The sequence below is a fragment of the Podarcis bocagei genome (assembly GCF_964188305.1).
Source record: "Podarcis bocagei genome assembly, chromosome: 17".
Taxonomy (NCBI): domain Eukaryota; kingdom Metazoa; phylum Chordata; class Lepidosauria; order Squamata; family Lacertidae; genus Podarcis; species Podarcis bocagei.
In genome coordinates, this window is record NC_138143.1 from 36122108 (window position 1) to 36146621 (window position 24514).

The window sequence follows — 24514 nt, forward strand, 5'->3', positions numbered from 1 at the left end:
AACTTAGTTGGTCTTTAAGGTGCTACTGAAAGGATTTTTTTTATTTTGACTATGGCAGACCAACACGGCTACCTATCTGTTTCTAATAACAATTATTATCATTATTTTTAAAAATGTATCTTGCCAAAGATCTTAATGTAGGTGCCTGTTTGACAATAAAAAAGTAAGATAATGTACGGTTTAAGAATGATATAAAATGCTACCACTGACTGTTTGAAGGAAAAAACAGCTCATATTTTCTTTTGCCTTTCTCTGCTACAGTAATACACCAAAATCAAAGGTAACCTCATAATGTAAGCGAGTCTACCCTCATCTCGCAGCCCCACAAGTGAAAATGTGCCTTTGTGGATTAAAAATAGGATTATCAAATAAAGCTTTATCTGATAATCTGCCAATGACAGCTCACGGACAGTAAGAATATAAGGATTGTCTGATGAATCAGACCCATCTAAACCAGCATCATATTCCAGAAACAGCGAGCCTGGTGAAAATAAAAGAGCGCTGCATCTATTTAAAACACACACACACACAGCCATTACTTGATTGGGCTCAGGTGTGCAGGGATCATGGCTTCCTCCTTCACACCCCACTGAAGTGCTTCCTGGATTAGGCCCTTCAGCATTTCCACATGTTCACTGGCAAAGTCCGGTAGGCCTTGCAGCTTCCGCAAAATCATCAGGTACTTGCTCTCAATCTGGCAGTTGTGGGCTTGCAGACGAGCACACTGGAATTTAAAAAAGTGTTGCAGTCAGAATATGACCATGGCTTCCTGTTGTTGTGTTATGCTCAGAAGTAGCCACAAGCAACCTAAGGTCAGACAGCTGAGGTTGGCTCCTAGAAAGCTGGAGAGCATCACAGGCAAACACACAGAGAACCAACACAAAGATCCACACCTCACATTCAACACACATTTAAAGCACCTTGACTCCCCTCTCACCCCCAAATTCTGGGAATTCTCAGAGTGGTTCCCTCTTCCCAGGGAACTCTGGGAATCATAGCTATGCGAAGGGAGAGGAATAGGGGTCTCCTAAAAATCATCGGCACTTTCAACAAACTACAGTGGTGCCCCGCAAGACGAATGCCTCGCAAGACGGAAAACTCGCTAGACGAAAGAGTTTTCCGTTTTGGAGGTGCTTCGCAAAACGAATTTCCTATGGGCTTGCTTCGCAAGACGACAATGTCTTGCAAGTTCCTGCTGGGGTTTTTTCCTCCCCCCCCTTTTTCTAAGCCGCTAAGCCACTTACCAGCTGATCCGATCAGCAGATAAGCCGCTAAAAGCCGCTAATAGCGCTAATCCGCTAATATGTCAATGGGCTTGCTTCGCAAGACGATAAGACCGCTAGACGAAGAGAATCACAGAACGGATTCTTTTCGTCTTGCGAGGCACCACTGTACAGTTCTTTGGGGGAAAGCTACAGATGTTTTAAAGTCGTATAATACTGTTATGCAGCAGATGTATAGTGCAGATGGGGCCTAAAGCACAAACACTGGACTTTTAAAAAGACTTTGCTCTTTACCTTCATCAGTAGGGTCTTCTCTTTCTGCGCTACCGTGCTCCAGATTTTCGTAACCTGGTGGATTTCGCAGTTCAGAAATTGGTTCTGAATCTTGTACGCTTCTAAGTCATCCTGGCAAAAAGACAAGATACGGCACGTAGAAATAACCTGTTGGCACAACTGTAATTTGTACAGCCAAGAAATTTGTTGGGTTTATGAATGGACAAATGGTGTCTGACAGAAAGATGGGGGCAAACTGTGTTGTTGATGGACTCTTTCCATGGCTCCTCAAACAGGCCAAGGGCACTGGTGACAAAAAGCAACAGAAAGTCCTATTTTGCAGACAGATAGAAAACATTGCATCTCAAACCTGGTGCAGTCCAGATGTTGAGGGCTCCTTTGGGATGAAGGAACACAGTGATTTTTATTTTTTTTAAAGGAGACTGAATCCTCTGCTCGATATCATATTCCGGGCTGTTTCTTAAAGGAGCTGCTATGGTATCGTGGTGCACACAGACTTGCCACAAAAATAAAACAGAGGTATAGAACGATGGGATAACATATCACCAAGGTGCAACTGTGGAAGGAGTGAGGTCATAATCGTCACCTCCTCCTGTACCCAGGCCAAAGCATTTTGCCACCAGAGATGGTGCCCCCTCCCAGTGACGGAAGCTGATGAGACTAGCAGTTAATTTTCCCTTCAACACCAGGGATGGGATAGTACCTGAATCATCAGGACAGATAAGGGCCCCCAGGACAGCTTGTGCAGCAACAGACAAGGGATAGGGGACTAAAGAGGCATTTGCCTGTTTCTCCTGGGCATAGTCGGCCAATCGGTGTTAAAGAAGGACAGAACTTTCTTTATGTATGCCACAACAGCAGCAAGAATACTTATTGCAAAGTACTGGAAGACACAAGATGTACCCACCCTGGAAGAATGGCAGATGAAGGTGATGGACTACATGGAATTGGCAGAAATGACTGGCAGAATCCGAGATCAGGGAGAAGAGGTGGTGGAAGAAGATTGGAAAAAATTTAAAGACTACTTGCAGAAATACTGTAAAATTAATGAATGTTAAAGAGATGTTGGATTGAAAACAATGCGGTATTGGTAAAAAGATTAACAAGAGTATGTAAATATGGATTGATAATGGTGGAAAATATATATTTATAATAGGTTAAGATGTTGAGTAAGGACAAATGACAGAGGGTAAGAACTTGCTGAATTAAATATCTGAACTGGAATACAAAAAGGGAGGTGTGAGGAGGTCAGGAAACTAGTGAATGAAGTATAAGATATGAAAATGTGGACTTTTTTCTTTCTTCTTTTCCCCCCTTCTTTTTAATTGTTTTCTATTCTGCATTTTTCACGTGATTTGTTTTTGTATATTTGTAGCTCTTTTTTCTTTTATTAGGGTAATTTTTGGTTTTTACTTTTTATGTTTAAACTTTGAAACTCTTTATTGTTTGTAAAACTTTAATAAATATTATTTAAAAAAAAAAGAGGCATTTACTGTTGTGCCGCCCCCAACACATTTGCTCCCCAAGGCTCTCCCCAATGGTAGGACCGGCCCTGCCATTGCCCCATTTGCCTCAGAGTACCTTCAGATGTTCGATCTCTTCCTGCTGCTTGTACAAGGTCTCCATGGGAATGGTGTCTGCCTCCCCAACAGAGTCAGGCATGTCTCTGGCGAGTTGCTCCGTCAGCTTCAGGATGACTTGTTGCTTGGCCTGGTTTTTGTCCATCAGGAGCTGCACGTGGGCCTTCAGCTCCCCGATGTGCTCGTCCTTCAAAGCCAGGCCCTGCTCCAGCTCCTTTTTCTCCATCTCCAGCGCTTCAACCTGTTTATTCAGCTCGGCAATCTGCCTCACTTTGTGCCTCACCAGCTCCAGCCTATCCTCCTCCTTTGCCGTGACCAGGTACCTGCAGGACTCTCGCTTCTCTTGCTGGGCTGCCTCCAGGGCTTTGTGGAGAAGCTTAACCAGTTCCTGTAAAAGTAAAGATGGGGGGGGGACCCTTAATCTTCTAAAGGCAGCTTTATAAGTCATTCTCTGAACAACTTGGAGGAAGCGCAGGATTCCAAAGTGATCAAACATACCGTATTTTTCGTCCCATAGGACGCACCTAGTTTTTTGGGGGGGAAATAAAGGGGAAAAATTTCCTTTATTCCCCCCCCCCCAAGCAGGTCGGGGAAACCGAACCAGGTCGAGGAACAGCGGGATGGCGGCGCTGCGCCTCCCTGCTGTCCCCCGAGCTTGTGAGGCTGGCCGATGTCTGCCCGGCGCGAGGGGCGCTCTGCTTCAGGGCTCCCCGCCCGCCTGGCGGCAGGCTGCTATCCGCAGCGTGGGGAGCCCTGCGGGGAACTCCCACAGGGCTGCCTAGGCTGCGGATGTCTTCCTGAAGCCTGGAGAGCGAGAGGGGTCGGTGCGCACTGACCCCTTTCGCTCTCCAAGCTTCAGCAAAAGTCTGCATTCGCCCCATAGGACGCACCCAGATTTCCCCTTCATTTTTTGAGGGGAAAAAGTGCGTCCTATAGGGCGAAAAATACGGTACATTTCTGTATCTGGAAAGGAACAAAGAATGATGCATTTCTATCATATGAGGATGAGCTAATTTTCCATTCCAACTATAATTAGTGAGGACAGTAAGCCACAATGATTCTTCAGATACAGTTCTGGAGGAAATTCCCAAGATTCAGAGAGTTGATGCTGTGCCGATATTCTAGAAGCACAAATGAGGCGTTAACTACAGGCTAGTTAAATTTACACTGATCCTGCAACAAAATGATAAAAATGATAATCTTCAAATTAAAATAAGACGTTGAATAATTTACCAGTTAAAATGAAACGTATAAGAAAAGTGTTTTCTTAGTTTTTTTTTTAAAAAACTTTAGCTGTATAATCATGTTTGATTTGGCAAGACTTAGCTACCAAATATGGCCGCCACCAGTCTTCCATAAAACAATCAGATTTTTGTTCCTCTGAGAATTCAACTTATTTTAGAAACCTTTTGACAGCCTCACCATGAAAAAAACCTAAGAGCACCGTTAGAGAATCAGCTTGTATTTCATAATAGCTTAGATGTTCTAACTTCAGTTTTCCCCCAAAATATCAGGAACAACGTTGTCCTTCAGCAGTTGCACAGGAAATGCAGTTTTCAGCGGGGCGTCTGTATCACAGGCTGATGCAATCACTCAGTCTGTGACCCACTGTTAGGCTTGTGTAGGATGGTGCCTCTGTGAGTTACTAGAGAGAAATCGGTTCTTAGAATCATAAATCATAGAGTTGGAAGAGACCACAAGGGCCATCGAGTCCAACCCCCTGCCAAGCAGGAAACACCATCAGAGCACTCCTGACATATGGTTGTCAAGCCTCTGCTTAAAGACCTCCAAAGTAGGAGACTCCACCACACTCCTTGGCAGCAAATTCCACTGTCAAACAGCTCTTACTGTCAGGAAGTTCTTCCTAATGTTTAGGTGGAATCTTCTTTCTTGTAGTTTGGATCCATTGCTCCGTGTCCGCTTCTCTGGAGCAGCAGAAAACAACCTTTCTCCCTCCTCTATGTGACATCCTTTTATATATTTGAACATGGCTATCATATCACCCCTTAACCTCCTCTTCTCCAGGCTAAACATGCCCAGCTCCCTTAGCCATTCCTCATAAGGCATCGTTTCCAGGCCTTTGACCATTTTGGTTGCCCTCCTCTGGACACGTTCCAGTTTGTCAGTGTCCTTCTTGAACTGTGGTGCCCAGAACTGGACACAGTACTCCAGGTGAAGTCTGACCAGAGCAGAATACAGTGGCACTATTACTTCCCTTGATCTAGATGCTATACTCCTATTGATGCAGCCCAGAATTGCATTGGCTTTTTTAGCTGCCGCGTCACACTGTTGGCTCATGTTCTTCAAGCTATACTGGCAGTTAACCCTCTTAGCTGTAACTCTGAACAGTTCTCCAGTACCTGGGCACAACCACACAAGTATTCCAACCATTTTCCAACCTTGGTTCCACAACCATCCCTCTACCACAACCTAGTAAAGAGGAAACACACTATAGCTCTAGAATGACCCTTCTAGACTTCCGGTTCCGGCCGCGGACGGTGAGGGAGCGCGGAAAGCCACGCTAAGTGCTTTCCGAGTGACTTGGAGATAAGGGGGTGTCGCAAAGGCACTGCGCCCCCCAAAAAGCGAAAGCCCAGGGGGGGTACCCCTGGGGGAAGGTTTCCCAGCAGCGCGAGAGCGGTGTCTCTACATCCGTGGGTCCTCCTCCTCCTTTGCAGGGAGAGAGAGAGACTGGGGCGGAGCCGCAGGCGCATAACTAGGGAGAACGCCGTCTCCAAGCTACGATGCCTCAAGCTCCTACCGAGAAAAGCGACGAACCACCACAGTTTAAAAACGGAACCCCATCGTGATTGAAACCTGAATTATTGGAGTAGAGATGGGTGAGTCCGGACAGTAGCTGTTCTTTTTTTTAGTTTGGTCCCCACCCGACGGAGAGCAAAATGGCGCAGGCTCACGAAATCACGGTCAGTAAGAAAGCGGAATAACGCATAACGACCGAACTGCGTATGCTCAGAAGGAGGAAAGTCTTTCTTTTGATTAAATTAAATGAACTAACTGAGCTACTATCTGCAGAAGGCTTAAAGACTGTTTAAAGACTGTTTGCCTGAGTCGCACGTACCTCTGTTAGTACTTGGCGTGGACCCACGTCTGGATTTATACTTGGATTTTTATTATGGAACTCTCAAAGCTGGGTCTTTGGAACTCCTAATTTTGGACCTTTACCTTGGAGCTCTTAAATTGGGACTCTTACTTTGCTTGAACTTCGCGGGCGACTCTTAATTGGTAACTTAACAAACTCATACTGCTTTCTAAGAGGATTAGAGAAGTACAGAGGGGGGAGAGACGGGAAAATTACTACGGTTGCCGCTTGAAGACTCTTACTGCTGAGAGTCCACAACGAATATAACGATCTTTGGTTAAAAACTACTTTCCTTTCTTTACCCACTTAGGATAGATGAGACTCTATGAATCCATGTAAGAGGGTAAGAACATAAGAATGTTACGCGAATGGTGTGAAAGACGCTGGAGATAGACAACTATTGATATCAGTCGTATCAATACCCCTTGTACATGTACTTTGTATACCCCCTACCCAATTAGCCCGTATACCCGCCCTTTCTCCCCCCCCAACTAACTTTAGTAGTAGACCAGGCCCTTGTATAGTTATAGTTATACCTGTAGACCTGTCTCCTAAGTTTGTTGTTGTTACCCAGTCTGTAAAGCTTAAACAACTACCCCTTTCGCCCCCCCTGCTCCCCCTTGCCCCCTCTCCCTGGTCTGTCTTTTTGGAAAATCTCTAAGCACTTTGGTACCCCTGAGATATGTCGCTTTGTTGAGCTATTTTGCTCTTCGGTCCTGTTGTCCTCCTTGTTGGCACTCCTGAGACATGAGGTAATGCCAAGATTCTAATTGTGGCACATGAACAGGAATAAGGGTGGGGTAGCTTGACAAGGACCCCCCCTGCTGGAGTAAAAAGAGGTGGAAGGGGTTATAATATAATTTGAACCTGCTATCCAAAATAATTACTAAAAATATCTTAATTTACCGATTGGAACTGTTCTTCTTTTTTATTTTACTTTCTTTTCTTTTCCTTTTTTTTCCTTTTCCTTCTTTGCTTACTTTTCAATTGGGACTGTGTTAGGACCCCGACTACACCTCTTGCTGTAATTAAGCAGACTATTTGGGACTATCGGGGATAGTCGTATAGAATAAAATAAGGAGATTGTGAGCCCTTAAAGGGAGAGATTTAGCCTCGAAGAATCTAACGAATAAACAGGACCAAAATGCAAGGGAAGAACGGGAAAAGGGGAGGGGGAACTCCGGGTGAAAGGAAAGTTTCTAGACAAGAAGAAATCAAGGACTTGGATTTTCTGTGGCTAAAAATCAAGGAGGAGCTTAAGCAGAATGAAAATAACATAGAAAATAAATTAGAGGAAATGCAGGAAAGGATAGACAAAAGAATAGAGGGAGCTATAGGAGAGCTAGGAAAGAAAGTCCAAGAACTATCGGTTAAAGCAAAGGCATTCGAGGATACTAATAAAATAATTCAAAAAGACATGAAAGAACAGAAAAGGGAGACGGAGAAAATGAAAGAGGAGATGCGAGAGTTGAATAAATCACAGGAGCAGATATGGGACAATATAGCGATGTCGGATATGCGACAAAGACAAATGCACCTTAAATTTAGAGGCATTGAAGAAGAAATGAGAGAGAACATCAAAGAAAAATTAATTACGGAATTGGCAAATTGGTTAGAAATAAAGGAAGAGGAGGTCGCATATACGATAGAAAACGCCTTTAGGATTAAAACAAGAACACACCAGAATAAGCCTAAGAAACCCATTGGGGATTGTTTAGTAATGTTTAACTCAATGGGAATGAGAAATTTGATACTCAAAACGAGTTATCATAAAAAATTAATAATAGGCGGTAGACCAATAATTGTCCTGAAAGAGATCCCGGTCAGACTACTACGTAAGAGGGAAGGATATAGACACATAACAGGCGTCCTGAGAAGGAATAACATTCAATTTAGATGGGAATTCCCTGAGGGAATTGCTTTTTTTTTCAAAGACAAAAGATTTAAACTGACCAGTCCCTCAGAGATAGAGAAATTTTTGAGAAGATATGAGAAGGAGCTTAGCAAAAAGGAGAACGGAGTAACAGATAGAAAGGTTGCCAAAGAGGGGGGAAGCGAAGGAGGGGGGAGGGAGAGGTTGCTAAGAAGGGAGGGGGAGGGAGAGGGAGAGGAAGAAGAGGGGGAAAGTGGAGCGGAAGTGGAGGAAACAGAGGAAGAGGAAGAAACAAAGAATTGAAAGTAGATATAAACGCGACGCTTTACCCTAATAATGTCCTTAACTTTTTTTAACATGGAATGTTAACGGTTTAAATGAGAAGCAAAAAAGAAATAAAATAGAGAAAGTTTTGAGAAATAAAAAATGTGACGTGGTTTGCTGCCAAGAGACACATGTGGCCAAAAAACACAAACATATATTGATTAATAAAAAGCTGGGAATGGAGTTTATTAACTCAACGATGAATAAAAAGAGAGGGTTGGTCATCTATGCTAAAGAGAAACTGGATCCCAAAATAATTTGTAAAGATGAGGAGGGGAGGATCCTCGGGATTCAAATCACCCACCAAGGAGAAAGGCTCAATGTAGTATCTGTATATGCCCCCAATAAAAACAAATCTGAGTTCTTTAAAAAATTAGAAAAAACATTATTAGAATTAGAAAACTATAACTTAATCTTACTAGGTGATTTGAACGGAGTCCCTGACCCTGAATTGGACAGAAGTGAAAAAAGAAGGAGGGGGAAACAGGGGAAACTCCCTAAAACCTTTGATGACCTTCAAGAAAACCTAGACCTAATTGACATTTGGAGGTTCAAAAACCCAACAGAAAAACAGTTTACACACTTCTCTGGAGTACACCTGAGCTGGGGCAGAATTGACCAGATCTGGGTCTCCAGAGAGCTTTCGTTAAGATCGGGGAGATGCATAATAGAGCCTAGAACATTATCGGACCATAATTCAATCCTTCTGGAAATAAAGTATTTACCATCAGGTCCATACAGATGGAGAATGAACGATTACTTACTGGAACAGGATGAGATTGTCGATAAGGCAAAGAATATTTTAAAAGAGTACTTTGACCTTAACCTCCATAAAGAAACTAAAATCAACGTGGTCTGGGATGCTAGTAAAGCAGTCCTCAGAGGCTTCCTGATCCAACAGAACAAATACAGAAAGAATTTGAGAGAGGCAAAGAAGGAAGAACTAACTAAACAATTAAAAGAAATAGAGGATAAATTAACAATAAGCCCCGGGGACGAGAGACTTAAACAAATTTATAAATTATTACAAACCCAATACTCAACACTGCTGAATCAGGAAATAGAGTGGGGTATAAAAAGGATGAAGCAGAAGTTCTTCGAATCAGCAAATAAAACTGGTAAGCTTTTAGCGTGGCAATTAAGGAAAAAGAAAAAGCAAATGGTGATTAACAAAATTAAACTTGAAGACCAAATAATAGAGGATCCCAGCGAGATAAAGAGAAAGTTCCTTCAATATTATGGAAACCTGTATAAAAAGAAAGAGGGAGAAGATATAAGCGAAATAGAAAGGTACTTGGATGGGAATGGAAATGAAGAATTGTTGGATGAAGAAAAGGTATCCCTTAACGAACCAGTAACTCCAGAGGAGGTTAGAGATGCAATAAAGAAAATGAAACCCGGAAAGGCCCCTGGCCCAGACGGCCTCTCCCAAAAATACTATAAATCTCTAGAGGAACATCTGATACCGGTACTCTGTAATGTAATTAATAACATCCTCCAAGGAGGGGAAATACCTGATTCTTGGAGAGAGGCACATATCACTTTAATACCTAAAGCAGATTCAGATACGCTTAATATAAAAAATTACAGACCAATTTCGTTACTCAACAACGACTACAAGATTTTTGCAGGAATAATGGCAAACAGATTAAAAAAATATCTGAACAGAACAATTCACAAGGATCAAGCAGGATTCCTGCCTGGTAGGCAGATAAAGGATAATGTTAGACATGTAGTTAATATAATTGAATATCTGGATCTCAAGATTGATATTCCAGCTGCCTTAATCTTTGTAGATGCCGAAAAGGCTTTTGATAATGTGTCTTGGCAATTCCTCCTCAAATGTATGGAGAGGGCAGGAATAAGAGGGCCATTCCTAGAAGGTATTAGAGCGATATATTCCAACCAAAGAGCGAAACTTATCATCAATAGTAACCTAACAGACTCATTCACGATTACAAAAGGTACAAGGCAAGGATGCCCATTATCACCCCTGCTATTTATCTTGGTTTTGGAGGTTATACTAAATAAGATCAGAGGAACATCGGAAGTAAGAGGGATCAAAATAGGTAAAAAAGAATACAAAGTAAAGGCTTACGCTGATGACTTAGTAATATCAATAGAAGAACCTCTAGAAAGGATAAACATAGTTATGGGCTTAATGGAGGAATTTGGGAGACTATCTGGGTTTAGACTAAACAAAACAAAAACAAAAATGTTGGTAAAGAACTTAGACGAACAATCAAAAAGCAAAATTGAGTTGGAATCAGGAATAAAGATATCAAAAAAGGTTAAATATTTGGGTATCTGGGTCTCAACTAAAAACATAAACCTAGTGGAGGATAATTACAATAGAATTTGGAAAGAATGTAAAAGAGACCTAGACAGCTGGAGCAGATTACACCTCTCATGGGAGGGGAGAATGGCCGCCATTAAGATGAACATTCTCCCAAAAATGATATTCCTATTCCAAAATATCCCAGTAATCAGGGGCACAACAATGTTCAAAGACTGGCAGAGGACCCTTTCCAGATTCATCTGGCAGGGTAAAAGGGCCAGAATTAAATATAAGTTGCTCACTGACAGAAGAGATAGAGGCGGTTTTGGGGTCCCCAATTTACAACTATATTATGAGGCTTCGTGTCTCTGCTGGGTTAAGGAGTGGATAGTTTTGGAAAACACCGACTTGTTGGATTTGGAAGGTTTTAACGCTAGGTTTGGGTGGCACGCGTACCTTTGGCATGATAAGGGGAGAGTGCATAAAGGTTTTTCTAATCACATTATAAGAGGGGCGTTGCTAGAGGTATGGAACAGATGTAAGAACCTGATAGAAAAAGACACCCCATTGTGGTTGTCACCCATTGATATCCTAGCAATTAAAAAATTAAATATGGAAGGTAAAAGGTGGACTTATGCCGAGCTCTTGAAAAAATCTGAGAAAGGATGGGAAATTAGACCTTATGAGGAGTTAAAAGACAAACTATTGGGGTGGATACATTTCCATCAAATTAACTCTTTATGGAACGAGCATAAAAAAGCCGGAATGAGTAAGAACAAGTCCAAATTCCAATTAGAAATAATAGAAGGGAAGTCCAAAATCTTAACCAAAATGTATAACCAACTATTAGATTGGGACACAAAGGATGAGGAAATCAAGGAGGTCATGATTAAGTGGGCCATCGACCTAGGACATCCCCTAGATTATGAAAAATGGAAAAAATTATGGAATAGGGATATGAAATTTTCAGCATGTGTCGGTCTCCGAGAAAACATGGAAAAGATGATGTACCGCTGGTACATCACTCCAACAAAATTAGCTAAAATGTATAAAACCGGAGACAAGACCTGTTGGAAATGCAAAAAGAAAGAGGGGGACTTCCTTCACATGTGGTGGTCCTGTGAGGAAGTAAAGAAATTCTGGGGTGCTGTCTATGATGAACTAAAAAAGATCCTAAAGTACACCTTTCCAAAAAAACCTGAGGCGTTCCTCCTGGGAATGGTGGGAAACGAGATTAATAAAAATGATCAAACCCTATTTCAATACGCGACAGTAGCCGCTAGGATACTGCTAGCGCAGAATTGGAAAAAACCCAGCATACCTACAATCAAGGATTGGCAAATTAAGTTAATTGAATATATTGATTTGGCAATAATGACTCAGAAGATAAGGCAACAGAAAAATATTAAATTTATTGATGACTGGAAAAATTTTTTTTCATACATAGAGACAATGTCAGGAAACATAAAAATCACAATAGGTATAATATAAAAATCGTGAAGTAGAATAAGCGGGTTAATAAAGACACTGCGATACATATGGTTTAGATAGAGGTCACGTTGTGGTGGTGGTGAAGTCAAACAATATAAATGATTGTATATTGATTTTTGTATCTGTTTATTCTTTTTCTGTTTTGTGTTTATTAATAAGGTATATGTGCTTTTTAGATGTTGGATCATAATAAAAAATTTTAACGATTAAAAAAATAAAAAATAGAATGACCCTTCTACCAGAGCCCAGAAAAAAAGGCAAATTAGAATATGGACTTGGGGCACAGTATTTAGATGCTAGAAGAGCAGATGGGTGTGTTTCCTTTCATAATACCTTCTAATGCAGCGTTCGCCAACATGGTGCCCTCCAGATGTTTCGGACGACAGCTCTCATCAGCCCCAGACAGCACATGTTTGGTCCTGTTCTTCTCTTGCCAACAACAGTAATGCATGAGGCAGAAACACACCTTTCTTGTACAATATTGTGCCAAGATCAAAAGGCAATTAAGCACATTTCCCTATAGATCAAAATGGTATGGTGACTCCATCCATACCAAACACACATGTCAGGGCAGGATTACCTTCTGAGCTTTGACATCCTCTTCAAGGACCAAAATTTGGTGCTGAAGAGAAGCTGTTCTCCCATCTCTTGCCCCTTCAGCAAAACAACGCAAACTCCTGCTTTCCTTTTTGTCTTTTCCAACCAAAGGTGGCTTTAGCCTTGACTTTGGATCCTTCTGCGTCTCTGTTGCGCCTGAGGAAGAAAAGAACATAGGACACTTTCCTGCTTTCCAGTGGTGGCACAGATTGTTTTGATCTGTGGTTACCGGCAACTGTGGTTACTGGCAACTTGTGTGTATTTGCAATAGCAAGATGAGGTGAGTGAGTGAGTGAGTGAGAAACGGTTTAGATGGACAAAATTTGAGTGAGAGAGAAAGCAATGTTCGATATTAGACAAGGCTTGTTTTACTTCTAATGAGTACATAAGCAGCACTTCTCGCCAGCAGACTGGAGGTAGGAAGAAGGGCCCGATCCATGCATTCTAGGTCTAGAAAATCCAGTAAAGTGGTACCTTGGTTTTCAAATTTAATCCGTTCCGGAAGTCCGTTCCCAAAACCAAGGTGTGCTTTCCCATAGAAAGTAATGCAAAACGGATTAATCTATTCCAGACTTTTAAAAACAACCCCTAAAACAGCAATTTAACATGAATTTTACTATTGAACAAGGCCACTGATCCATAACATGAAAGCAATAATCAGTGTACTGTACTATAAAATAAATAAGACAGTATTGTAGATGAGAAAAATTAGAATTATTATTATTATTTTTTACCCAGAGTGATGATAGTCATTGTTTGGATTGGGGGGCTTTTATCCATTTCCGCAGTCTCACAACCGATCAGTAGCTGAACTGGATTCCACACAGTCACAAAAACAAATTAACCGAAAAAGCCTCAAAAACAAAAATGCAAAATAGCAAAACAAAAGCGCCAAACTTAATCCATTCTGGAAGTCTGTTAGACTTCCGAAATGTTTGAAAACCAAGGCGTAGCTTCTGATTGGTGCAGGTGCCCCAGGAACAATAGCCGACAGCTGCATGGGCCGTTTGGCTTCTGAAAAATGTTTGAAAATCGGAACGCTTACTTCCAGGTTTTCGGCATTTGGGAACTAAGGCCTTTGAGTACCAAGGTACCACTGTACTGCATACTGGGCCCAGAATTCACACAGCAAGGTATTATAGAAATTCGAGTCAGATGTTCCCCACCCCCACATCTGAAAGTTGGACATTCTGGTGTATGGGTGTATTTTAGCATGTGCAAACGTTTTTGCAAGTTTGTGCTACCATGGGTCTATGCCCAGGTTACCTAGAAATGCTTAATTAAACCCTGATATTTACTCAGAATAAATCCCAGAGGCTTCAATGAAGGCTTTTGTGCTCACTTTCCCCAGTTTCTCCCTCACAGCTGTGCAGAATAACCTGTGTCAGATTAATGTATAAGCTAAACAAGCTATAGCTTATCGCCTCACTTTCTTGACCCCCCCAAAAAAATTTAAAGGGGAAAAAACTGGGTGTACATTTCCAAAATGTAAGATAAAAAACAAATAAAATAAAACAGCAACAGTGTTTTGTGTTGTGTAGGCTCCTATGATGTAAGTCATGGGTCCCGCCTGCTAGCCTGCTCCCTAAAACATCACTGGTTCGCTCATTTCTATATATAGGGTGCCTACATTCTGCATGTGTAAATGGCTTTAGGTGCCTATTAGGTCCATAAATTACCATTCAACATATTCAACACCAAAAAAAAGCGACAATTTGTTGTTGACAAAGGACAGCTGGACATATAAAGGGCCCCATTGCCTTCAGTAGCTTAGGGCCTCATCAAATCTAAATCCGGCCCTGAGAATAACAAGTAAGCAATGCTATTTTTAAATGTCCTCACCATCGTGCAGAAATAAGTACCTGCATCTTCCGCTTCAGTTTCTGCCTGCTCTTCATCGGCTGCGTTTTCAAGATCGTCTTGGATCCCCTCAAAACAAGAGATGCCACTATTGTCCCTCCGGCTCTGCCAGCTATCATAAAGATTATGCACTGTGTTCCTAGAAGCACAGAAGCGCATGGGAATGGTTAGACAGAACCTGTGAATTGCCGTATTTTTCGCCCTATAGGATGCACCGGCCCATAGGACGCACCTAGTTTTTTGGGGGGGAAATCAAGGGAAAAAAATTTATTTCCCCTCCAGGTTTGCGCAGCCATCCCCAAGCTAGAAGCGCCCCGTCTCCCTCTTCTGCCTTCAGGGACAGCTTGCCCCGCTGTCCCCCGAGTTTGTGGGGCTGGCTTCTCCCCCCCCCCAGCCCCCAGTTCAGGTCGGGGAATAGCGGGATGGCGGCGCTCCGCCTCCCCGCTATCCCGCGAGCTTGTGGGGCTGGCGGGGGGAGAAGCAGGCTTGCTTCTCCCGGCGCCAGCCTCCAGATCAGGTCGGGGAATAGCGGGGTGGCGGCGCTGTGCCTCCCCGCTGTCCCCAGCTTTTGGGTGCAGGCTGCTGCCCGCAAGCCTTGCGAGCCCGCGGGACATCTCGCCGGGCTTGCAAGACTTGCGGATAGCTTCCTGAAGCCTGGAGAGCGAGAGGGGTCAGTGCGCACCGACCCCTCTTGCTCTCCAGGCTTCAGCGAAAGCCTGCATTCGCCCCATAGGACGCACACACATTTCCCCTTCATTTTTGGAGGGGGAAAAGTGCGTCCTATAGGGCGAAAAATACGGTAATAACGCTTAAATGCCGCTGGCTGTTTTGGTACACTCATGCCACAATGCAACATCTTCCTGCAACAACATCCAGTCGTTTCCTAGTGACTTCGGACGGTTTTTTCATTTAGTAGCCATTGCTCCCAGCTGTTGCAAACTCACAGGACTTCGACTCACTTAGGGCCGGGTTCATATATGCATGCTCGTCATCTGATGACTGTATCATCATTCTTCAAATACAGTGGTACCTCAGGTTAAGTACTTAATTCGTTCCGGAGGTCCGTACTTAACCTGAAACTGTTCTTAACCTGAAGCACCACTTTAGCTAATGGGGCCTCTTGCTGCTGCTGCGCCGCCGGAGCACAATTTCTGTTCTCATCCTGAAGCAAAGTGCATAACCTGAAGCACTATTTCTGGGTTAGCAGAGTCTGTAACCTGAAGCGTATGCAACCCGAGGTACCACTGTACAATGTCACTTCCTGGAGCTGGTTCACACATTCAGCAGTACGTCATCAAGTGTATATTGATCATATGTAAAGAGATCAAGTGAGGTACAAGCATATGCGCAACAGAGAAATCTGCACAAAATCTTACAAAATTCAAACATTACAGTTGCGCCTAAATATTCTATTTGAATGTAATATGACCAAAGAGGAAGGTTCATGGGGGAATTCTTTGCTCCTGCACAATGTTTACTTCCCCACATTTTTGCTTCTGAGTAACCTCGTTTCTCCCTGGTTGCTAGGGAGAAACAGTTGTTGGGTGGGGAGCACAATGTTTTCTTCAAGTCCTTCATAGACACAGAATCCGAGATTTGTAGTGTTGGAAGGGACCCTGAGGATCATCTACTCCAGAGTTTCCCAAACTGAGGTCTCCTGCTGGTTTTTTGGGACTACAATTTGCATCATTCCTGACCACCAGCTAGGGATGATGGGAGTTGTAGTCCAAAAAGAGCTGGAGACCCAAATTTAGGAAACCCTGACCTAGTGCAACCCCCTGCAACGCAGGAATATGGTTTAGCTAGAGGGGTCCTTGACTGGATGCGGCACAGCTTTCCTTAAGTTCTTATGCAACATCTGTGAGTTTACTGAAATAGTGATTGAGCCATAAATGCTTACAAGAGTTGATCAATGCAAGTTGTGCACTTTCAAGCCTTTCCCTTTTTCATTTAATAAAGCTCAAATACACATTTAAGCATATTAATAATTTTGCTTTTTTTTAAAAAAAGTATAATGTCACCTTCCATAACAACATCTTCCCCCTCTATAGCGACACCCATGCCTACAGCAGGGCTCCTCTTTCAGGCCATCTGTTTGGCTCTCGCCTTTCAAAACTCAGGACACAAAGGAGCATTTGTTAGTCCTCGAGATGTCAAAAGGACTCTGCTGCTAGTGGTGCAACAGACTTAACACAGCTAGTTTCCAGAAATTCGAAAAAAAGAGAGATAAAAACAGTTACTGTATTTCAATCCAAGGATGCTTGAGGGAGATGTTCTGAAGAGCGTGAGAAGGCTGCAGAGGCGCTGGGAGAGAGGCTGCCTTCGGGCCAACGACATCTGTGGGGGTTTTCACAGGGGGCAAAAACTCGTGTTCTGCCTCTGCTATGGAGGGAAAAAACAAACAAACCAGCTGAATCAATGGGATTCAGACACACCCAAGCTAAAGTTATAGGTGCATCAAGCACAGCAGGGAGAGAGAACAGCTACCAGTGCATTCTCTGTTGTCTGTTACACAAATATTGCTAAGTTGTGGATGAACATATCAGACGACACAGCGATTCTTCAAACAGCTCTTGTTTATTCACAGGCCAGAACAGAACTGAACTGAAGGGTTCAGCCAGCCTGCTTACATAGAGCTCCACTAGAACGCAACAGTAACCATTTTCTGTAACTATCGTTTTGCCCGGACACTGAGGTCCAGCGCCGAGGGCCTTCTGGCGGTTCCCTCATTGCGAGAAGCGAAGCTACAGGGAACCAGGCAGAGGGCCTTTTCGGTAGTGGCGCCCGCCCTGTGGAATGCCCTCCCATCGGATGTCAAGGTGATGGACAACTACCTGACATTCAGAAGACATCTTAAGGCGGCCCTATTCAGGGAAGCTTTTAATGTATGATATTTTAGTGTTTTTTGGTTTCTGTGGAAGCCGCCCAGAGTGGCTGGGGAAACCCAGCCAGATGGGCTGGGTACAAATAATAAATTATTATTATTATTATTATTATTATTATTATTATTATTATTATTATTATTATTATTATCCAATCACTGAACGTCACGTTTGATCCCTTATTTGCATATGTGGACCTGAACTATCTACAGTATCCCCCTGCTGGCCCAGGGTGAGAACTTCATTACATAACAAATACTGCCACCCATTTGGGGCAAATGAGATACCCATTTTGGCTGACTTTTAAGAAGCATTTCTGCAACTGCTGTGGAGAACTAGGCTAGCCTTGGGTGGAGTGGTCAACTTCAAAAATTCTCACATGCCCAGGCAAGTCCAGAACTTGAGCAGGCAGACACTGGAGGCCTCTACTTTTGATATTTCCAAATAACTGCTGGCGTGTTTATAAACCAAGAGGAGCATTGCCTCTTATGGCGTCCAGAGGTGTTTTCTGTTTGTTTGTTTTTTTGCAGAAGGCACGGCTATAATCTGAGGGCATGTTATTCACATTTGCGGCTTAAAACACAGTGAGGTCATTTCCCAGCTGGTGCCCTGCAGAATTTCAAGCTACATTTGCATGGAGTTGTTTGCATGACAGATGGGGCAGGGACGTCTTCACCTGATGCAGGTGACCTGTTTGGTTTCCCCATCCCTGCAACCCCCCCACCCCCACCCCCGGTTTTCCTGTTCACTACTAAATCGTCATTTGCACTTGTGCAATGGCTGTTAGGGTGTTGCTCACATTAGTACTTACTCCACATCAAGTTTTCTAATCGTACTGAAGCCGGTTTCACACACACACACACACACACACACACACACACACACAACAGCAGTATTTGTTAAGAAACTACAGGATCGATATGGATCGTAGTTTGTGACCTGCGACTGTAGCTTCAAAAATTAGCAGAGAGAGTGTGCTGGATGCAGAGTAAGAACAGCAGCAATGTGAACACAGACACGCTTAACTAGATGTCAGTTGCATTAAACTCTGTGGCGCTTACTTCAGAGTAGATACATAAAGGTTTGGGCTGACGTCTGCATAGCATTGTCTCCATTCCAGAAAGCCGTCCATCAAAATTACAGACTTTGGTTTCTTGGCATGCCAGAATATTCTCCTTCCTTTTTTGTGGTGTTTTGCCTAACATCCAGCTTGATGAAGAGTTCTGCTGAACTCTAAAGCTTGCTCCCTACATTGTGGCCTCCAGTAAAAGGTATTGTTCTACTGTCCGAATTCCCCCCCCCCCATGGAACATCTGCCTGCATTTTCTTTTTTTGTTGTTGTTGTTGTCCTCCGCTGGAGAGTTGGCCTGCTGTGTTTAGTCACCCATGGCAACTAATATGCCTGATCCAGTCACCTAAGCATTTTTTCTGTGCCCTTGTTCCCAGACCCCACCATTTTTGGCAGTGACAGTGGGGATAGAATCATAGAATCATAGAGTTGGAAGAGACCACAAGGGCCATCGAGTCCAACCCCCTGCCAAGCAGGAAACACTATCAGAGCACTCCTGACATATGGTTGTCAAGCCTCTGCTTAAAGACCTCCAAAGTAGGAGACTCCACCACACTCCTTGGCAGCAAATTCCACTGTCAAACAGCTCTTACTGTCAGGAAGTTCTTCCTAATGTTTAGGTGGAATCTTCTTTCATGTAGTTTGGATCCATTGCTCCGTGTCCGCTTCTCTGGAGCAGCAGAAAACAACCTTTCTCCCTCCTCTATGTGACATCCTTTTATATATTTGAGATGGGGATAGAATGGGTGAAGAGATATAAACCTCTTTACCAGTCCAGCACCCTGACAGGGATACTAATCTGCCCCTCCCTGGTCATCCCATTTATCATAAGATGAGCTGCTCCTCAGCTGATCTGCATGAATCAGCTGAGGAGAGGAAGCTGTGTCTTGTGTGCGCTGTGCATGTACCACTTGGGGCTACAGCCACCACTGGGGAGTTTTCCTAGGGTGAATGCGGTCCTCAAACTAAAAAGAAGTTAGCAAACCCTACTTTAGCACTTAGGCTGATGTTGTGCAATTTGTGCGCAGTGAGGAAGCAGATTCTCTCACACGTGTGCGCTCTCTCTCTCTCTCTCTCTCTCTCACACACACACTCTCACAAGTCTCAGCCCTGTCAGAATTCTGTTTGCATTAATATTTGCAGGATCAAGCCCTGCTAAATGGCTGAATTTATGCAGCACCAGCTAAACCAGCACTGGCGAAATAATCCTGTCCCCTGGGGTAGGGGGCAACACATTTGCTCTGCTGCTGCTACTTACTATTGTTAAGTGTGGCGTCATTCACACAGGGGAAATCTGTGTCATCCTCTGCCGGACTTCTAGTCTGGTTACTACAGAACTCCCAGCGTTTTATCTGCAACTGCTGCAACCAGTATATCATGGTCTGTTTGTCGACAGCCTACAGTTCAATTTGGGGGGAGGAAATTATTAAATACAGGATCTGTGTAACTCAGGGAGTTGCCTACAGATACAGCTAAATTCCACAACAGATAGACTTCAGCGACAAACCCAACCTCATCACAACAGACCACGGACTTACCAAAATCCAGTATAATTGGGGAGGTTTTGACGCAGTGTAAGTTTGGCTTCCCTGTGCAAGCAGAGGGCTTAGTGCAGTGGTTTCCAAGCTTCCCGCCCCATGGACCACATGAAAATTGCACATGAAATTTGGCAGGCTTACTTAATCATTTTTTTGCCTGTTGTAACCATTGTAATGTTCTGTGCTAGACGCCGAATGATTTTTAAATTGTGTTTTGATTGCTTCTTTGGCTTCTTATATATTCTATTTTGTTGCATTCACTAAATCCAAATTGTAATACAATAAAAAAAGAAAAGAAATAAAAGTAGCAATCAAAATAAAGTTAAAAATTCAATATGCATATTCAGTGCAGTGGATGTGCCATCTCCCGTCATCAACCACTAGGGCCTAAACTGAGGAACCCCTTGTCGAAAAGACGTGGCCGGCATTTGAACTGACAAAAATCTAGCTCCCTCAGCCTTTAGCAGGTGGGGCAGTCTACCGCATCTGCTTTTGTGTGTGTGTGATTTTCACTTACGAAACAATGGCTTGCTCTGCACACAACAGTAATCCATGGTTTGTTTTGGCATGTGTTTTTTCTGAATATCCAAATCCAGACTAGCAGACTAACCATGGTTTGTTTTCTGGTAACAAACCACAATTTGAAGCCATGGCTTGTTGGCAGCTCGTGAACTATGGCTTGTTTTAACTACAAACTTAATGTGGCTGTGCTCAACCATGGCTTATGAGGACACCCCACCGCAGACATTTGCCAAGCTACAGAGGCATGAGGCAAGAGTGGCTGGGAAACAAACTGTGGCTTGTTTAATCATCTGCAGGACAACTCGTGATTTGTTGAACAAACCATGGCCGAGTGTTATGTACAAATGCATCCAATGTAAAATGCCATGTAGACTGAGTGTGCTGTCTAAAATGATAATAATGTACAAGAAAGTCTTCCCCACCAACAATCAGCAAAAGTAACATACTTGTATTGTTTTAATAATCTTTGAGGCAGAGGATGCTAATGGTCTCAGGAGTTCAGGATACTGCCATGAATTATTAGGGTTGTCTTCTGCTTTAAGAAAAAATACACTAGGAAATCATGTTTAAGGCAATTTCCTGAAGACAAGAGCTTTCTTCTTCTCAAACCATGAATCAGGATATTTTGTAAAGGGAAGAGAAAATTGTGAAGTTCATGCAACCCAAAGGTTCCAACTCCTTTATCTTCTGCCAATATTAAAAAATAGGGATTACTTAAACTTGGCTCTGCATGCTAATTTTATTCTTTTTTTGTCCTCCAAGAGTCTGCAGCCAAGAACCATTAAATGTCAGAACAGGAGAAGATTGGGATTCTGGTTAACTGAACATTAAACTACAATTGGATGTAGCTGTGTAAACTACACCAAGATAATCCTGGCTTCTCAATGGTGATAGAGATGTTAAAACATGTGTGTCAAATGGAGCAAAACATGTTTACCTCTCCTATATATAAATGTTCCCGGTTCTTTGGACACAATAGTAAAACACTGGTTATAACATGTCCTAAAGGTAAAGGGACCCCTAACCATTAGGTCCAGTCGTGACCAACTCTGGGGTTGCGGCGCTCATCTCGCTTTATTGGCCGAGGGAGCCGGCGTACAGCTTCCGGGTCATGTGGCCAGCATGACAAAGCCACTTCTGGCGAAACAGAACAGTGCATGGAAACGCCGTTTACCTTCCCGCTGGAGTGGTACCTATTTATCTACTTGCACTTTGAGGTGCTTTCGAACTGCTAGGTTGGCAGGAGCAGGGACCGAGCAACGGGAGCTCACCCCATCGCGGGGATTCGAACCGCTGACCTTCTGATCGGCAAGTCCTAGGCTAATTCAGGAAATTCACAGCTTCAGCTCTGTGGAAACCCCCAAGCGCATCAAGTCTCCAGGACAAGGAATCCAAATAATTTATCCGCCAACACTAGTACAGCTAGTCTGCTTTTGTTTCCATACTTTCAGTTGAGCACAAAGGGTAGATCCCTGTCTGAGATCCCTTTAGGTCACCCTATGAGCGCAAGTCTATTTGCATGCCACCAGCCGCAACATGCACATTGCCCCACCACTAGCCCAAACCAGCCATGTGTTCCACATACCTGAAGGATAAATGCTTTGCTGGGGGTCCTGATTTCAAAAACGCCCTCTTCCGCTCCCACCTTAAGATCAAAGCTAGCGCTGGATAGCTCTATGCTCCCCAGAGGGTTCATGTCCTGTGCTGTCCTGTAGTAAAGTAAGTTGCATTTGTTTTCATCGTAGACGAACCAACGCGACTTCCAGGTCTTGATTGGGGCTTTTGCAGAAAATTTGTTTAAATAGCCACAGAGTTGTTTCTTGGGGGTTTCTCTGCCAGGTTTCAGATCCACATTCTCCGACTTTTCCCTGGAAGGAGGCCCACCTCCGTCTAGGGCGCAACTGATGCCGCTCTCAGTATCCTCTGCTTTTTCCTCTTCGGGCTTACTGGAAGTTCCGGCCACAAGGCAATCTCTGCTCTCAGAATCCGGCTCCATACTCCACCGCAGGGCAGATCTTGTGTTGCTGGAATGCAAACAGCGAAAGACAAAACAGCCCAAGATAATGTTGCTGAGAAAGAAAGCATATGCTACATGCATGTAAGTCCCACAGTTCAAGATATCTGCTGGTTAATAGAAAGACGTGCCTCTTGGCAAACTTCCTTCCACAGCCCAAATCTAGCAGCACTTCTGCTTCTCCAAACAGCTTCCTCGCATGTACGGAGGTCATCACGCAACTCACATGGCAATGGAGACAAACCAGAAGTAGTGAGTGCGTGAAAAAAATACAAGTAGGTCCAGGAAATCAGCCTGCTTGCAGGTGGGCTGGTTTCTACCTCTGTTCAATATCTGCTGGTCAGAATTTCCCGTTCCCGGAGTTTCTTGGTAGGTTACCAGTATAAGTGAAGGTAAAGGGATCCCTCACCATTAGGTCCAGTCGTGGCCGACTCTGGGGTTGCGGCGCTCATCTTGCTTTACTGGCCAAGGGAGCTGGCGTACAGCTTCCGGGTCATGTGGCCAGCATGACTAAGCTGCTTCTGGCGAACCAGAGCAGCGCACGGAAACGCCGTTTACCTTCCCGCCGGAGCAGTACCTATTTATCTACTTGCACTTTGACGTGCTTTTGAACTGCTAGGTTGAGCTAAGAGTTTTGGAATGACGCAGTTAAAAATGCCATCGCCATTTTGGGAGGCATTGTTGGAGCTCTTGGGTCTGGGAGGAGAAAGAGAGAAATAGAGTTGTTTACATATTGTGGATCAACTCCTCAGTGGGACTTAAGAGCGACAAATGCCAAAATTTACGATGGAAAGAGCGATGTTATCTACGAAGGAGATATATGGAAACCATCTGGACTTAGTGGAGGAACGGGAAATCCACACAGGATTATTATACTTGTTATTTGCTTAAGTAGACCAACAGAAGAGATCGTAAAGGAAAAAGAGAAATTATATGAATAAAATGATGTGGAAACACCAAGATAAGATTGGATAGAATTATGAACTTTGTTTGGACTGATTGGGACTGATTTGGACATTAACACAGTAATAAGAAGATGATCTGAATCCCCCTTTGGATCTTGAAGTATGGGTTCCCCCAACAAAATTTAAAAATTTGGCTTTGTAATTTGGAATTTATATGATGTGATTTAATTTGATGTGATTGGCCAGTTAATAAAAATTATTTATAAAAAAAATAAAATGAACTGCTAGGTTGGCAGGAGCAGGGACCGAGTAACGGGAGCTCACCCCGTCGCGGGGATTTGAACTGCCGACCTTCCGATTGGCAAGTCCTAGGCTCTGTGGTTTAACCCACAGTGCCACCTGCATCCCACAGGTTACCAGTATATCATGCCATTAATGTGCAATGCCACTTTTCAGCCACATACTGTCAGTTGTGGGGGTAAGGGCTGCCCTTGAAAGGCGTCCTGAAACTTCAACAGGTTCAAAATGCCTGTTGCCTGGGGCTGGGCTGATGCATGTAACTCTGCTGTTGTCCTTCCCACCCCCAGTTGCCTTCCTCTTAAGCTGATTCTTAAGCACTAAACAGCCCATGGCTGATGCTTGAAGGACCACCTTATCCCATATATGTATATGCCTTCCTGTGAACTTTGTTCAGCATCAGAGATCCTGTTCCTAAACTCAAGTGCAGCAAGTGGGAACAAGGAAATGTTTTTTCCAGTTGCTTTGGAATGCCCTCCCTATGGAAACCAAACTAGCTAAGGGCATTAAGATTATTTCAGGAGGGATTGTGGCTGGCCGAGTAAGAAGGCTGGGTAATTTTGCTGCAGGTTTGCTGAGGTTTTCTCAGCTGCTGCTCTTATTATATTCCTGCTGCTTTTATTATACTGCTTTGGTTGCATTTTATTGTTCCTCTTTTTATAGCTTT

General features: G+C 43.5%; 1 protein-coding gene across 3 annotated transcripts in view; it reads right to left on the reverse strand.

Moving 5' to 3' along the window:
- TBC1D2 (TBC1 domain family member 2) overlaps nt 1-24514 on the reverse strand; it is a 36055-nt gene that overhangs the window by 8459 nt on the left and 3082 nt on the right. Inside the window, exons 2-9 of one of the 3 annotated variants that reach the window (XM_081176268.1) lie at nt 22217-22655; nt 19830-19968; nt 16861-17002; nt 14623-14759; nt 12744-12916; nt 3099-3485; nt 1518-1628; nt 540-724 (exon numbers count right to left, since the gene is read on the reverse strand). In XM_081176268.1, the coding sequence (XP_081032394.1) occupies nt 540-724; nt 1518-1628; nt 3099-3485; nt 12744-12916; nt 14623-14759; nt 16861-17002; nt 19830-19968; nt 22217-22627 (1685 nt within the window). In that variant the 5' untranslated portion in view covers nt 22628-22655. Of the gene's footprint in view, nt 1-539; nt 725-1517; nt 1629-3098; nt 3486-12743; nt 12917-14622; nt 14760-16860; nt 17003-19829; nt 19969-22216; nt 22889-24514 lie in introns of those variants that run through there. The other 2 variants (XM_081176267.1, XM_081176266.1) reach the window with 2 other exon arrangements.